We start from the raw sequence: 17,200 nt of genomic DNA, 5'->3' as shown, positions 1-17,200 counted from the left end.
CGGGGCGTGGGGGGGGGGTCTGTGTGTGGCGGGGGGGGTGAAGGAGGGGGGCTGTGTATGGCGCGGGGCGTGGGGGGGGTCTGTGTGTGGCGGGTGTGGGGAGGTCTGTGTGTGGCGGGAGGTGGGGATCCGGGGTCTGTGTGTGGCGGGGGGTGAAGGAGGGGGACTGTGTATGGCGCGGGGCGTGGGGGGGGGTCTGTGTGTGGCGGGGTTGTGCGGGGGCTGTAGCTCGGGCCCCGCCCGCCTGCCGGGGGCTTCGTGACGCAGGCTGCTGGCGGGATCGCGCCGGATTCCCCCCTCCCTCAGTCCCGCCGCCCCCGCTCCCCCTTTAAATAGCGCGGCGCGGCGGCTCCGGAGCAGCCTGTGCAGCAGCCGCAGCAGCCGCCAGCCCGAGCCCCGCGCCCCGCACCATGCCGCCCTTGGCGCTGCTCAGCCTGCTGGGAGCCGCCGCGCTGGCAGGTGAGTGCCTTCAGCACCCTGGAGAGCGGGCTGCCCCCGCCCGCAGCCTCAGCACCGGGCTCCGGACAGCTCCCTGCCCCAGCCAGGCAGGGACCCCCGCTGCCGGAGCTAGAGACCCGTGGGTGTGTGTGAGTGTCTGGGCGAGAGCTAGAGAGAGAGTGTCACCCACCCGCCGCTCTAGCCTGCGGGCATTATTCATGTAGCCACCCATGAACCGTATCCACCTTCAGTGGCTGCATCTACATCTCCTGTGTGCCTCATTTGTACACAGAGTATATAGTGTCTAGTGTGTGTTCATATATAGAGACTATATACTGTATGCTTCTTGTATATATACAAAGACTGGTGCGTGTGTGTGTGTTGATAGACACATAGCTAGATAGCCTGAGTACTTGCAAATACAAACACGCAAATTTGATCATTTGTGGCTCAGAGTAGAAACAACCGTGACTGTTTTAACTTGACTAGACTAGACAGAAATTAGAACAGCTGAAAGTAATTAAAAATAAAAGGAAGAAATTGTCTCCATACTGGATTTAGGAGATTACAAACAGGTAATAAATGTCTGGAATCTTTGTCTCTTCTCCAACACCCATCCTCTTAACAGATTTATATGTTAAGGAAAATTCATTGTCTGGGAAAAGAAATCTTCTGTGTGGACTCAGTTTAAAATGGTATGTGAATTAAAAGTCCAGACAGATTTTTTTTTTGAAAAACTGGTGTTTGTTTTTTTTAGTTTATGTTAGCATACTCTTACAAAATAAATAACAAAAATATGTCCAACCAACTGACCAAAAAAACCTCTTGCTGTTGGAGGGAAATTTTACCTACATTCAGAAGGGAATGTTTTGTCCTGGAGGATTACGCCATCTGTTGAGATTTTCTGTCCATCCCACTTTAATTATTTAGACTGAGCCTGAATGGTGGCACTTTGCCTCCTTACTGTAACTAATGGATCACTTGAAATCAATGGATGGATTTATTTGCTTCAACTGTCAAACAGACCTGAATTCTGGAAGAGGAAAAAAATAATAATTGAGTGGTTTATTTCTGTCAAATGGTCTGTGAGTTTGCATAGTCCTCTGCAAAAGCTGGACACAAAGAGCCCTGGAGGTTTAACAAGATGCTCAGAATGAATAGTATGACTATGGAGAGGTGCTTCGGCAGGCAACGGTTTCTATGTAATGAGTGTTCGCTAAATAAAAGGTGTTTCTAGAAATTTAAAGGGAAAGAATTAACAAAAATCGATATACTATTCATGGATGGTTAAACAGTAAAATTACATAGCTGGAATTCCTGTTAAATTTACCAATTAATTGTATTCATATGCCCGATTTTAGAAAAGCTTTAATATGTTAAAAGGAAGGATGCAATAACATTAGTGTCTTCTTGAATGGCTTTGCCAATTTAGTCTTTCATAATCTGTATTTTTAGTCTGTTTTCTGCTTCTATTCATTTGGGATCTGATTCTGCTACCCTTACTCTCACTGTGTAGTACCCAACTCCTCCACTATTCCCATTGATTTCAGTGGGACTCATCACAGAGTAAGGCACTGCTCAGGCTAAGGACCTTTCATCGTAGTGCTTGGTAATCTTCCTTCCCTGCTTGTTAACTGTATAATTAGTGCTAAGGCTCATTTTTTTTAATACACCTTTTCCTTAAATTACTCAAAAGCCAATCAACCATCTGCTTACTTTGTCTTCAGTATGACAATGACATTGATATCTGAACATCTAATTTTATGCAAAATAAGTTAATTAGAAAGCAACTGGCAAAATGTAATAGCTGATTTTAAAGTAGCAAAGCTAGTATTTTTAGGTAATAGACATTTTTGTTCACATTGTTTTGAATTCACAGGTTTTTATATTAAACTTAACTCAAGCAATTTATATGAGCTATATAACTAAAACCAAAATGAGTGTTTTCTTATAAATACTACCTAATTTCATTAGGGAAATTTAAAGGCTAACAGTGCATTTCTGGGATATTATTTCAGGTTTATATACACTAAGAGGCATCAAATGGAACGCAGAGTAAACCCAGCTCTAGAAGTGCAATAATTTCACAAAACGAACTATCTCAAGTGTCTTGTTACTATAATAAAGCAGAAATGAAAAAGGAAGAGATAACTGCTTACATATAGAGCCTGATCCAAAAAGCCCGTTGAAGTCCATCGGAGTTGTTCTATTGCTTCAGGCCTTTATTATTCATTTTATTTGGCTGTGACATCACTGCCAACACTATGTATATGCAATTTCTTATCTTGACTATATAGCTTTCAAAAGTCACAGGGGTAAATAAACTATAGGATTGGCAAACCTATTTTTTTAAATGACTAATTCCTGCAGCCTCCTGAATTTTATTTTCATTCCTACCAAACCTGGACTTATATGATCTTTGTTAAAAAATAATTTTTGCTGAAATTTCCATTTCAGTCAGAGATTGTGCTGTCGTGAGTCATCAGCACTAATGAAATTTTGAAACAGTGGCCTATTGGAGAATCTACATGGCTTCACCAAGAAAATCATAAATGGATGCAAGTAAAACTAATGCTGACTTATTGCTTACTTTTTCATCAAATGTGGTGAGCACTTGCAGTTCTCATGCTTTTAGTGGTATTTGTGATCACTCAACACCTTTGAAAATCAGGCCATCTAGTTTTCGTGGCCTAAACCTATTTGATACAGGAAGGGGAAATGTTCATATGATGTCTGCCAGGTAGGTATTAAAAATAAAGTTAAGACAGTGTCTAAATATAGAGGTTGCTTTTCTGTACACTTCTTGGTTTTGTTCCTACTTTATCAAGCTAAAGTTGTGTATGTAATAGAAAAAACGTACAGGGCAGATTCACTGCCCTGCTCCAATCCTTTGTGCTGTTGAGGCAGTGAAAACATCTACGTCTCCCAAGCAGCTACAGAACCAGTGTAGAAAGTTCCTACATGCACCCATTGCAACCCAGTGCAGGATGATTATATAGCCAGAGAGCACCATACTCCAGTTGTCCCCAGCTGGCAGCCAGTCACTTGGGACTCTTGCCAGCTGGCACAAGTTAGAGCAATCTACAGCAGGGAAGGACAGAGCAGATTGGCTGCCCGATGGCTTCCCCCTCTGTTGCTTTGAGTGGGTCTTCGCTACAGCAGAGAATCTGCCTCATATATTTTTCAGCTCTCATGTGAATTTGATATTCATTTTATTCCCCGATGGAAGACTAATATGACACTTGTACAATATTCACTATTTCTCCTGACATTATGATGGCCTCACACCTCTCATTGGCCTTGGAATGTCATCTTTCATCAGACAAATGTTCCCCAAGCAGCATTTGTCTGCCTGTGAAGAGCCTGACTCTTGGAGAAACTGGAGTTTTGGAATGACAGAATGGCACAGCACTGTTTTGATTCCTATATTAACATAATACTCAAGAGACTGCATAGAGTTAGGATTGTTCATATTTTAAAGTGATCAAGGGATGAAATAATTTTATATTCTGTCTTACCAAATTAAACAAGTGTCAGTCAGATGGGGTTCTCTGTGGCTGGATCATTAGAAAGAACACAAAACAGCTGCAGGCAACAGTTTATTCACATTTGTGCAGCAAACTTTGCAAATGCTCCTACGTTTTCTGATTAAATAAGTCACACCAACTCACAAAGATGAGAAGAGGCTATGAGCTGGATCATCATCTCCATTACACTATTCTTCCCACACTGGAATCCAGGGGACGACCCTACAAAGGGACCCCAAGCACAGGAGCCACTACTGTACTTAGTGTGTGTGGAAGGGGACAAGTGATGTGCTCCCAAGGGATAAATTTTAACAGGAATTTGAAAGCTGCCACATACCCTGCAGGACATTGTATGGTGCCACATTTTCTGTTCTTTCTTTCTCAGAGATAGTTTCTGCAACAGGTCACTGAGTGTAAGACTGAGGATGCAGGTAGGTTAGATTCCAGCACCATCAGTACTGTGGTTACTTGGTATGTTATTTCCTCCTGTTACTTAAATAAATAACTTGCTTCAGACTGCCCCAAATACTAATGTTGGAGAAGGTGATTAGCTTTAAACAGCACCCTCACCTGCACCCTAGCTGGAGTTCTGCTAGAAATGAGTGGGTAGGGACTTATTACAGTTTGGAGGTGCATTAACTACCTCTGGGTCCCCTCTAGGACTTCAGTGCTGCAGTCATAGGGGAAAACAAGCCTAGGGTAGCACACCTGCTATATCCACACTGCTGGACGTCGAAGGCAGGCCATTGGAGTTACAGAGATTCAGCCATGTGTGAAACAGGCTCCTGACTCTACAAACCCACATACCAAGGGGCTGGAAGGTCTTGCTCCCAGTTGACAATGCAATACCACAAACTCCTCTCTACTGCGTGGAACAGGTCAGCCTCACAGAATTTTGCTGGTTCTTTGTGAGAAGGGGCAGACTGGCTCAGTTTTCTCTTTAGTCTGCTTTATTGTGCCTGTCTTCTAAATCCCACCAGTCATATAGTCATAAAGAAGGCAACAGTTGAATGTGATCTTTATTTGCATAACTATATACAACATGGCGAGGCAAAGGCACAGAGACCATCTTCACTCCAAAGCCCCTTACTTCTGCATAGTTATGTCTGGCTGGCCACCTTATCTAATTCCATTTCTGGAAAAACCCATAGAGAGTCCCATTCATGTGATTCTACAAGGTTTATTATTGGACAGTAACAATGTTTGTTAAGCAGTAAAAGAGACTACTGCAGCACTAATACATGAAATAGAGTAAAAGTGATATATTCACACTCAGCAGCTCCTTCCCAAATGTAAACAGCTTGGGACAGAGTCCTTACTCTGGTGCAGGGAAGTGTTAATTTTATCTCTGTGGTGCTAGCCGGCGGGGGTGGGAAAGAGTGTGGAATTCTGTGACTTCCCTCTCTTGGGAGTTAGCTCCCCTCCAGGAGGCCATTGCATAGGATGCTGCTAAGAGAAAGCTTTGCTGGATCAGCCCATCTCCATGCCATCTTGCCATGCTCTTTCCCTCAACAAACGCCTCACAGTGTTTAAGCTTCACTGGACCTCTGGAGGTCCCAGTTGGAGGGGGCACGATGGCTGCTTTCCATTCTCAAGGTTGGGCTTTTGATCCCACTCAGAGCTTTGAGAGTCTCCCCAGTAGACCTACTGCACCCTACCAAGAAGTTGCAGTAGAAGCTGAGAATGAATATGGGCCTTCAAAGTGGTCACATCTACATGAGCTAACTCACTATACAGCTCTTTACTTGGCCCCTGCACGATCAGAATGTTTCCTTCTTATGCTAGAAATATCCACAGCAGCCACAAAAATAACATGTGGGTTGAAATGTGTTGCTGAACTACTAGAACGTAGACCTGAGCTTCAAACATTAATTAAAGCCACACAATGCCCCTGGGAGAAAGCTATTCTACACTGTTACAAAAGGGCATCTCTCAGAAATGAAATCACTTATCCAGAGTCACATAATCACTCAGAAGCAGACAATGGAATAGAACCCAAGAGTCTAGATTCCAGTTTCCTGTTCACTAATGCCAGCCCAGAACCCAGGCCAGCAGTTGAGATAGGTATTGTCTCTTGAAAGGTATAATATAAAAGAGGGGTTGGCAACCTATGGCACGGTGCCAAAGGCGGCACGCAAACTGATTTTCAGTGACACTCACACTGCCCAGGTCCTGGCCACCTGTCTGGGGGGGTCTGCATTTTAATTTAATTTTAAATGAAGCTTCTTAAACATTTTAAAAACCTTATTTACTTACTTACAATAGTTTAGTTATATATTATAGACTTATAGAAAGAGATCTTCTAAAAACATTAAAATGTATTACCAGCACATGAAACCTTAAATTAGAGTGAATAAATGAAGACTCGGCACACCACTTCTGAAAGGTTGCCGACTCCTGATATAAAATAACTCTGGGCTGCACCTGCAAACTCCTTATCAAGCAAATAGCCCATTCAAGGTCAATTTTCCCAATGACTCTTGTCAGTGAAATTAACGGTGGCTTCTGTGTTGTATGAATCCATGATACTGTAAACTTTTCCCCTTCCAGGTATCAATTCCATGCCAATGGAAAAAGACCATGTTGAAGAAATGGTGAGTAGCCGTATCCATAAAGTGTTGTATTTAGAGAGTTTCAATCAAAATACTCTCCACCAATTTCCAAAAGAACTTCAGTGATATAGGCAACTACATCCCATCAGCTTTCAATAAGTTCCTTAAACCCAGTGTTAAAAGATATTTAGGCACTGCTGCACTCAGTGTTGCAATGCCTAACTGACTGAGGAGCCTAAATCTCCTTGAAAAGTAGATTTAAGTGCTTAGAAGCCTAAATCCCATTGTCAATAGGATTTTGGCTCCTAAGTGCTGAAATCCCTTCAGGAAATTGTTTCCAACACCTGACTGAGGATCCTAACAAAAGTGTTGAAATCCCTTCAGATAATTAGAAGCCAAAATCCTATTGACAATTAACGGGTTTTAAGCCTCCGAGTGCCTAAATCCATTCTGAAAATATGAGTTTTAGGCTTCTCAGTCTGTTAGATGTTGCAACTCTGAGCTCAGCAATGCCTAAGTACCTTTAAAAAGCTGGGCCTCACTTTTGAAAATGAGACTTGAGCACTTTTGAAAATTTTATCTTTTTTGTCTGCCTGAAAAATTACCTGAAATAGTCATTTGAATAAAACCAAAATGTGGTTGGATCACAAAGAGTGAGGTCACAAATTTGAAGACATTTATAAATGTAGCATTGACATATGGGTGAAATAAGGAAAACTGGTTTCTGATTCTATGAGGAGGTCCTCATGTTTTTTCCAAGAAAGATCCGAGAGTAATCTGAGCTCAGGTGATACATTTTATTTATCTAGTGCTCCATCATCAGCATCTTGGCCACTACTCTGTTCCCACTGGTTTATTTCTGACAGACCATGGTGCTGAGCAGCTTCAAGCAGCTGAGAGTATTTAAAAAGAAGCAATTTGTTGCAAAAATGTTTTCTTCTATCTTCACAATCAGTCCCTCAAAATTACATTGTCCTAAGGCCCAGGATGGGTAATAGTTATATCTTGACCCAATGAGAGATTTGTGGTTGTGAATTATGAGACCTCTGGAGCTTTAACTATTAATAAGCCAGAAGTCCTGTATGTTTTGTTATTAGCTCCAGAAAGCCCTTAAAATTACATTACATTGTTATGTAGGGAAAAAGCTATTTTAGATTGTTTTTAGATTTTTTTTATTTTTACATTTTAGTAGTTAATAATTTTCCTTTCCTTCAGAGGACTATACAGTTGAACTCTTGCTACTAAAAGTCAGGCATTATAGAACAGACTTGGGAAAAACAAGAGACTCTATATCACGTTTCTGAAATAGCTGGCTATAAAACGTGGCATATCCAGAATATAAAAATGATGTGATCCGGTTTATTGGCAATCCTGAGCCATGTGGTCACCCCAAACTCAGCCAATAAAGCCTTTATACCACACCACATCCTTGTGCAATGCGATAGCCAGGAAAAAGATGTTTCAACATTCTGTTTTTTTAAAGTTATTTTTCTAAAGGCTCCTGTTTAACACCATGTGTTGTTTATGACAGTACTTTGCACTTCTACAGAATATTTACTGTAAGGAACTCTACAATGAGTGGATGCCTCCCAGGCATTCCCTCGTGACTCCAGTGCAGCTCTGCAAGTGGCCCCTCTCCTCAATTTCCCTTTTAAGTCCCCAGTTACTCCATGGAAGCTTATCTTCTAGTCCACATATAGTTTATTAATAAAACAGTTGAAACCTCCCAAAGCATAATCTGTATCACCTCAGTGCAAGCAGACTCTCAAACTCACATCCTCTGGGTCACTGACATAACACATACCACATTCTGGCACCTTCCATCACATCTGGACTGTCAGTCCTCCTTTGTCCCTTTGCCAGGACAGCAATCCCAGCTCTTCCTGCTGGGGTGCAACCCCACTCTTCCTAAGGGGAACCCCCCTAGACTCTGCTGGGAGTATTGTTGGCAGGAAAGCATTCTGTACTCCTCCCAGCCCTCTCACTGTTCCTCAGGGTCCAGCTCTCCAGCAAGGAGACATCAGCAAGGAAGCCCCTCTGCTGCTCCCCCTTCCTTCTGCCTTCTCTGGCCTTTAACTCCATCTCAGAGCCAGCAGGCATCTCCCTCTGCTAGTCCTCCTGCCTTCAGCTCTCCAGCTGTGACTCTGTGGCTGGGGGAGGCCAGGGAGCAAATCCCTCTTCCTACTCTTCAGCTTTAGCCCAGGAACCACTTTCTCTTTCCGGCAGCTCTCTTCTCTTGCCCTTCCTGACTGATCTTTCATAGCCTCCATTTGCTGCCTTGCCCTCTTAATTGGTCCAGCCGGGAGCATGTGGACAGGAACAAGAGAGCTGAGCTCAGTTTCATTTAATTGGCCAGCTACCCTGTTATGATCTCAATGAGATTTACAAATTAATTAATTAAGAGTCACCTGAGGCACAGGTGATTTGTGAAATATAGCCCAGTATTAAAACCAGCCCTCTATTCAAACCACTGGACACATTCCTTCTCTTTTTAAAATCATTTTACCAGTACAAATCCTAAATGCTGCTGCTATTACTTATTATTTGTATGCTAATAGTGCATAGAAGTGGAGATCAGAGCCCCATTGTGCAAGGCACCGCACAGACCCATAATAAAAGGCCCACCCCTGAAGAGTCTGTTATCTAAAGTAGACAAAAGGTGGGAGAAACGAACCATTATTATCCCCATTTTACCAACATGGAACTGAGGTGCAGAGAGATGAAGTGACCTGCACAACATCATGTAGGAAGTCTCTGGTAGAGATAAGAAATGAACCCAGATGTCCTGGAGTCACAGTCCAATGTTGTTATAGCTGAACATCTCTCTGATAGTGCATGATTGAACATATGCAGAATTTTTAAAAGTCTTCCACTTGAAATGTGCTTTTCTCCAACTACTGCTTCTTCTAGGTAACACGATGTATAGTGGAAGTTCTCTCTACCGCTCTGTCTAAACCAAATGCTCCACCAATAAATCCTCTGTGCAAAGATATCCTGAAGAAGAGTAAGTGCAATACTAAATGAATTTGAATCGCTCATTGAATTAGTGTCATTGCTGATGAAGAGAATTTGGTAGATGTGACCATTTTATAAACACAATGACTTTTTTATGATGTGTTCTCATTTTATAGGGCAGATGCATTTGCCATTTTAATTTCACATATAAGAAAAATGTCTTCAAGGTTAATAGTACTTCTTAAAATGTTATCATTTTTGTTTTTTCTGAGCTCTGAATCCAAACCATATTTTTTCAAAAATGTTATGAAAAGCCATCATTTGTTTGTTATTCCAAAATGCAAATATGAAAGGATGTAATTTTGTAACATGAACAGTAGAATAACTTATTTTTTCACAGTCAGTAAAGACCTCATTCTTACTGATAAGTTATCCTTAAAGTTGAGTAATCTTTTTTTCTGTGAGCAATCCCATTGAAGTGGGAGTATATGCAAGTAACGAATACTAAGAAGAGTAAAAGGTGGAGGATTAAGCCTGTTGTTGATAATGCTAGCAAAATAATGTTCAAACAGAGTGCATTCTACTCAGCACTACAAACATCTGAATATTATAAGGCATGATCCTCTTCCCATTGATTTCAATGTCAAAATTACGATGGCCTTCAACAGATCGAGGACTGGGTTAATCTAGCCTGGCCTTGAGCTGGTGGCTAACAATGGGTTAAGAATGCCAGGCCAGACAAAAGACAATGAACCAAATGCCTGATTTCCTATGCTTAGCTTCTCTTGCAAAGCATGAGAAAATAGATGAGTTTTTCCAGCAAGCCCTGAAGATTAACAAATTTGGACTATTTTGGACAAAATAGAGAATGCATTCCAAAATGGAGGGAGTTTGCCAGCAGCTGCTTTTAAACCAACAAGGCTCCAGCTCGAGTGCTTTTGCTGATGACAGCTGAATCAGTGTTACCCTGGAAAGAAGCAGTGTTTCAAGTAGGCAGGTACCAGCTTATTCCATCCAGAAACTACTTGGCAGCCAATGCTCTTTGCAGAATCCAGAGCATTGGAGTAATGCTCCAAGGAACTGAAAATTATCCTCTCAAGTCTTGTGCTAATAGCAATTCTCCTCAGTGTCATGGAATTTACCACAAAGAGAGAGGTATAAACCTGCTTGCATAGTTTATTAATAGCTATAGTGAAATGTGGCTAAACTTAACAGTGCGGCAAACAACAGTACTCACTTTTTTGTCTTTCCAACTGATGTTTAATTACAGAAAAATAAAAAGACTTGTGCTTACCTACCAAGAAAACCAATAATAAAAGCCCACAGTTGATACTTCCCTCCGTAGAATGATAATCCACAGCCTGGCACAATGATTAGAACACAGTGATTTTCAAATACAGCTGGCACAAATTTGGCTGAGATTTTCAAAAATCAAGAGTGATTTTGAATGTCTTAATTTTTGGGTGCCCAATCTGAAGCCCTCTAAAGCTGCCTGATTTTCATAAAGGGCTGAATGTCAAGCACGTTTAAGGAGTCTCAAGTTGGAAATCCAAAAATTGACACATTCAAAATCATTTGTCCTTTTTGAAAATCTTGGCCTTGAGCTACAGTATTATAGCTCTTTATGCTGAATGTGCTTATCCTTACTACTTTATCTAAGACCCAAACTGACAACAGGTTGGACACCTTGCATTCCATTCTTGACATCCTGTTATATAATTTCTTGTTGGCATATGTATTCGCTCTCTTCTGCTAAAGAACAACTTTTGCAATGTTAGAGGATGCTATAAATGTAGACAGACCTCTTTCTAGAGCACCAAAAAACACAAATGCAGTCTATATAAAGTAAGACATTTTAAACTGTAATGTTACAATCGGCATATCTAAGATTTTGATTCTGATCTCACTCACACAGGTGTAAATCGGGAATATCTCCACTGAAGTCAATGGAGTTACACTATACCATGTGTACATATAATACTATTGCAACTGATTTCAGAATCAGGCTCTTATTTAACATTTTGGAAACACCACAGAGTGTGAGATTTCAGTCTAACAACTACAGGATCATAACTTGGTATCACTTTGGTATTACGCATTCAAAAACCTTGAAAGATTTTCCTAAATGCTTTGAGTATGATGTTCATTCTATACACCAGTCACTTTATTTGGGCAATTTGGAATGGTCTTAGGATGCATGAATTGGAATAATTAAGGACAGACTTTGAAAGATGGTGAGGATCTACATCTCCCATTGACTGTAATGTGAGCTAAAAGTGCTTAGTATTAGAGCCAGTTGAAAAACACCGGCTAATTAAAAGAAAAATGTATATCAATTTTAAAATAATTTTTAGAAGGTTTGACCAGCTTTAAAAATACATTGTATTTTTTTTTTGCATAAAAAAGTCAATCTGACCAATTTAGCAGCATCAAAAACTACTCCACTTATTCTGAATGAAGACTGTGTTAATGAAGAGCTGGGTTAACATTTTTAAACATAATTTTTGTTTTTGTAGGCAGCAGGCATAAAGCAGAGAAGAAAAATGAAAACAAGGAGGAGCAGCTTGAAGTGAGGCATTTGAAAGAATCATCAGAGGATGAAAAACATCAGCTTGCGAGTGTAGAGGAAGAGAGAGGTCAGAAGGAAGAAAAAGAAGAGAAACGCCATTATGAGGAAGATGACAGCAGGGGAGAGGAGGAAAAACACAATGGGGATAGTCATTCTCATGAGGATAGAATCCATAAAAGAGAAAAAAAGCACCATCTGGATATAAGAGGTGAAGAAGAAGAGGATGATAATGAGAATAGCTATAAGAGAAATAACCACAGTGAAGAAGGAAGCAAAGAAAAGCAGCATCATGCTGAAGAGTCAGGAGAGGCAGAGCATGCGCTTCCAGACAAAAGGTTTCACTCTGTAGCTAAAAGCATGGAGGAGTTCTCTCCTGGGGATGATAAACACTCTACGGGTCATAGGCACTCTGAGGAAAAGATGCACAGCAATGAAGAGAGAAGCCATGAAAGTGAGGAAGAGGAGGAGGAGGAGGAGGAGGAAAGCAGTGAAAGGAATCACCATGAGTCTAAGGAACAGGGTTTCTACCAGTACAGAGGGCGTGAAGAATCTGAAGAGAGTGAAGAAGCTGTGGAAGAAAAACGACGCTACAAACCAAGACATAATCACAGAAAGCACAGAGCGGGCGACTCCTCCAAAGAGAGGCGAGATCACGAGGGTGAGAAAAGGAACCTGCTTGAGGAATCCGATGAGGAAGAGAACCGATTCTGGGATAAAAAGAGCTACTACGAGAAACACCATTATGAAGAGCCAGAGCATCATCGTGAGGAGAAGAGGAATTATTATGGGAAACACAGCTCTGAAGACGTGGAGGAGAAGAGGCACGCCGGCCGCAGGAGTGAGGAGTACAGAGAGCAGCGGCATCAGAACAAGGAGAACAGTGAAGAGGAAGACAAGAGGCACCACCTTAGTGGGGAAAGCGAGGAAGAACGACATGAGAAGAGGCACCTTGATGAACCACATAAGGCAGTGAGACATCACGATGAGGGGAGGAAACACCACAGCGAAGAGAGTGAGGAAGAGCTGGATAAGCACCATGGTCACAGCAGCAGGGATGAGAAAAGACATCATGGTGAAGGAAGACACCACCTCCACGACAGGGAAGATGAGGAGACACACAAGCTGCACAGTGGAGAGAGCAAAGGACAGTCAACAGGGCACTACAGCACTGAGGAGAGGGACAGTGAGGAGAAAAGGCACTATCCTGGCTATGACGAGGTGGACGCTGAAATAGAAAAGAGACGCGACAGCGAGGATGAGAAACAAGACAATGAGGATAGTACAGAGAAAGTGAGGTACGGGGAGAAGGAATATAAGAGTTACTTCCCTGCAGAGAATGAGAAAAGAGCCACAATTCGGTACAGTCCCTTCTACCACCACCTACAGTGGAAAAGCGGGCACTTGGACAAAAAGGACAATATGGGGGACCAGATTCTGGGGAGTGAACAGGAAAGTAGACCCAGCCTAAATGAGAAGAATTTCTTCCCTGAATATGACTATGACTGGTGGGAGAAAAAGCAACTTCTGGATGGTCTGAATCATGGGCACACCGAGAAGAGAAATCTTGGAAGGCTCCACAAACTTGATATGAAAAGACAGTATGACAGGATGGATCAACTCGCCCAGCTTCTGAATTACAGGAAGAAATCGGCTGAATTTCCAGAATTGTACAATTCTGGGGAAGACCTAAAAAAGCGTCACATGATCAGCAGCAACAAGGGAAATCTCAGCCAGAGGCCTCTGACAGAAGAAGAGGTACGTGTTTATGAGTTTCTATGAAAAGAAAAGTGGCACTGATATTACTTAACAAGCTCAGACTTTAGCTCCATCTACAAAAATGGTATCAGCAGAATCTCAGAGCAAATCATCATAAAAAGTGTACTGCAGTTTCATTAAGGGCCAGGTCCTCAGCTGATATAAATCAGCGTGGCTTGACTGAATTCAATGGACCTATGCTGATGTGCTCTTCCAGAACTAATTTTAAAAGGTACATTACACACATCCTCACAGTCTCCAAATAGCCTACTTCCCCACACCAGGACACACACACACAGAGGAGATCTGTCACCTAACTGGGTCTTAGAGAATACAGATTGCTTTACAGACCATAACCATGAACTGGCACCCAGAAGCATGCAGGTAGCTATTTACTCTTGCTGAAGATGTGTCCCTTTAAATTGTAAATTACCAACTGTTTTGTAGAGCTGGTTGAATAATACAGGGGGAAAAAATCATAGGGAAAAAATATCTTGAGTTTCACATTGAGTTAAATTCTGCCCTCCATTGACTTCATGAGTGTAATGCAGAGTAGAATTTGAGACAGTTTTGTTTGAACTGTTCAGCATGTAGTGCTCATGAACCCCATGGCTAGATTTCACAATATGCTCCAGTACTGCCATTTAAATGAATGTTCTGCAGGTAAGAGTAGAAAGTCAGCACACATCAGATGTATGCAGCTGAACTGGTGATGTGTTGCATCTACCTGATACCTTTGGCAGCAGGGAAGGAGGAAATAGGAGTTTTGTGCACATGGAATGGAGAACAATCCTCTTAATACACAGCAGTACATGCCTAAGAGTTTCCCTGGGAGGAATTTGATTTTGTGTGTGAATTTCCATATTGTGCCATTTATGTGTTTCACAACTGTGATCACAACAAAGATTACACTAACTTCCAACGAGCTTGCCTGGATCTTAACCTAAACGTGTGTGATATCAAGTGGCTAGGATTAGCAACATGTGGAATACTAGCACAGAAGTAGCTAGCATAAGACTTAAAAGCTGATGGATCTATGGTTTGGCCTCAGTGCATAGAACAAGGATATTAGGGACATTCCTTGAGTGTGGTTAGTGAAGTACTCTGGATAGCAGTAGCAACAGGAGATTGCACATAAATTGGGAAGGGTGCTGTATGATACAGAGACAGCTGGCATGGAGTAAATCTTGTTTTTAAATTATGGTAATAGTCTGTTCTCCTGTACAGCCATATTTTTGCAGAATATACCCCTTCTGTATTAGGACACATGACACACACTGTCTGTCTGGGCAATTATTGAACAGAAAGCAGTGAGGCCAGAGGCAGAATGATTTCCTCTATCCTATAAATGTGCATGTGCAGTGATCACTCAAAACTAACCATTCACTCTAGACAACTAAATAACTTTACGTCAATATTTATGGTATAAAAGGTATTTCTGACAGTAAATAGCAGGAAATACAAGGGAATCCTGCAGCTACTGAGGTACCTTTATGTATGGAAGGGAAAACTAGCAAGTCATGAGACAACTGTACATTAACTGTTTATCCGTCTACTAATCTATTTCTTTACCTTGGCACAAATACAGTCTTCCACCACACAATCTGAGTGCCTCACAGCATTTTAAAAAGGAAGAAGAAACATCAACTACATAATAATCAGAAATTTAAAGTCATCATTAGGTCATCAAGTGCATCCTAACTCACGTATATAAACCCCTATTCAGAACTCCTTATTAGAGCTGGGCAAACATTTTTGTTCATTGGCAATTTTGAAAACTGAAAAAAAACGTTGGTCAAAACAAATTAAAAAAAAAAGTCAGCAAAGAGAAAAAAATCATTTTGGGTTGAACAAAATGTTTTGTTTTGACAAAATAAAAAATGATTCATTTTGACAATTTCCACATTTTTTTTAAAAATAAGATTAATGTTAGCTTTGAAGCAAAGTCATTTCAAACTGAAAAATCGAAATATTTAATTTTGAAAATGACAGAATAAATCAGATTTTTAAAAAAAAATTTTGGGGGAAGGGAGTGTCAGAAATGTTTCTGAAATTAATAGTTTGGTGAAATCAACACAAATTTAAAAACATTTTGGGCTGCCAACTTTGCATTTTTCTACTAAAAAAGTTGCAGTTGAAAAAAATTTCACCCACTGCTACTGCTTACCCAGGTAACAATACCATTGATGTTAATGAGAGTTTTGCCTGAGTAAACAGTGCTGACTTGGGCTCTATTTAATTCAAGTAGGAATTAATTTGGGGATTTTTATAGTTCATGTTATGTAGGAGGTCAGACTAGATGATTCACAGTGGTCCCTTCTGGCTTCATCAGCTTTGACTCTATATATAATTGAATGGAGGTGTGTTTCAGTAAACATGTCTTAGTCTCTTTTTTTTGTAATACAAAAGAACATTTGCCTACCTATTCCATGCCCTAAAATGATCTTGGTTTCAATGCTTCATAGGAAAAAGAGCTGGAAAATTTGGCTGCTATGGATTTGGAACTGCAGAAAATAGCTGAGAAGTTCAACGATAACAGGAGGGGATGAAGACTGTGTACAGTGGTATATTTCAAAGCTAGGTGTAGCTTTATTTACTTAAAATACCTATATTTCTTGGTAATTCACTGTCACTGAAGCGTTGTTTACCCTAAAACAGGAAATGCAGTTTACTGTCCACTGAAGCGTAGTGATTTACACAGCCAGAAATGTCTTTAATTTGCAATTATGCTATTGAGATCCAACTAGCATGAAGTCTAGTACATAAACTTACATGTAAGGCAGATATTTTAATATGCTTGTGAAAATAATTGTATTAGTGTTCTTCAGAAATATATTTGTCTGAGTTTGAAATAATAAAAACATTGATCTTGGACCAAAATTCTTCTCCTTGCTTGACTTGTTTTGGTCTAAATTTTGTGGATATTTTCAAAGAACCCAGATCAGAGAAACAGATCTAAATAAAATACTGAAATGTAGTTTCTGGATGTTATTTCTGAAGGTTAAAATAGAACTACATGCACATTTTCTTTATATTCTAGGTAGCAAGAGCATGCAAAACATGCCAGAACCTTGATGGTTTGCATCAATGACTCAAATTCATTGTCAGTAAATTAGTTTTGTAAATTAGTTTCAGTAAATAAGTTTTGCAAAGTTATTGTATCACCAAATACATGTGGTTGTTTTTTTGGCCATTTATAATGCTTAATTATGTTAACATGCACCGTTGTAAACTGTAAAAGTAGGACCAAATTATACCACGCTTGTTCAAATTGAGTAGTTCCTTACTCTAGGAGTACTCCATTAACTTGTGTGAGTAGGTGCTCCCCATTGTAGGACTTTCATCATCTCATCCATCATTTCTCAGTAATAGGAGCTCTCACATCAAACCACACTAGTCATCCT

At 40.7% G+C, this 17,200-nt stretch overlaps 1 protein-coding gene across 1 annotated transcript; it reads left to right on the top strand.

The window, feature by feature from the left end:
- The first annotated feature begins 377 nt into the window (after positions 1 to 377).
- CHGB (chromogranin B) lies at positions 378 to 16,697 on the top strand. The gene is made up of 5 exons (XM_030558038.1): positions 378 to 459; positions 6,516 to 6,559; positions 9,428 to 9,521; positions 11,989 to 13,796; positions 16,262 to 16,697. Exons 1-5 carry the CDS (start codon positions 411 to 413, stop codon positions 16,343 to 16,345), a joined length of 2,079 nt encoding a protein of 692 aa, XP_030413898.1. The 5' UTR covers positions 378 to 410; the 3' UTR covers positions 16,346 to 16,697.
- Positions 16,698 to 17,200: the final 503 nt, after the last annotated feature.

This window comes from Gopherus evgoodei, chromosome 3 (genome assembly GCF_007399415.2).
Source record: "Gopherus evgoodei ecotype Sinaloan lineage chromosome 3, rGopEvg1_v1.p, whole genome shotgun sequence".
NCBI classification, from domain to species: domain Eukaryota; kingdom Metazoa; phylum Chordata; order Testudines; family Testudinidae; genus Gopherus; species Gopherus evgoodei.
The sequence above is the reverse complement of the archived record's forward strand: the minus strand, read 5'-3'. Positions and strand labels throughout refer to the sequence as shown.

Coding starts and splice junctions, on each gene's coding strand:
- CHGB (XM_030558038.1), top strand. CDS start 411: ATGCCGCCCTTGGCGCTGCTCAGCCTGCTGGGAGCCGCCGCGCTGGCA. Junction 460..6,515: donor GGGAGCCGCCGCGCTGGCAG/GTGAGTGCCTTC, acceptor TTCCCCTTCCAG/GTATCAATTCCATGCCAATG. Junction 6,560..9,427: donor AAGACCATGTTGAAGAAATG/GTGAGTAGCCGT, acceptor TGCTTCTTCTAG/GTAACACGATGTATAGTGGA.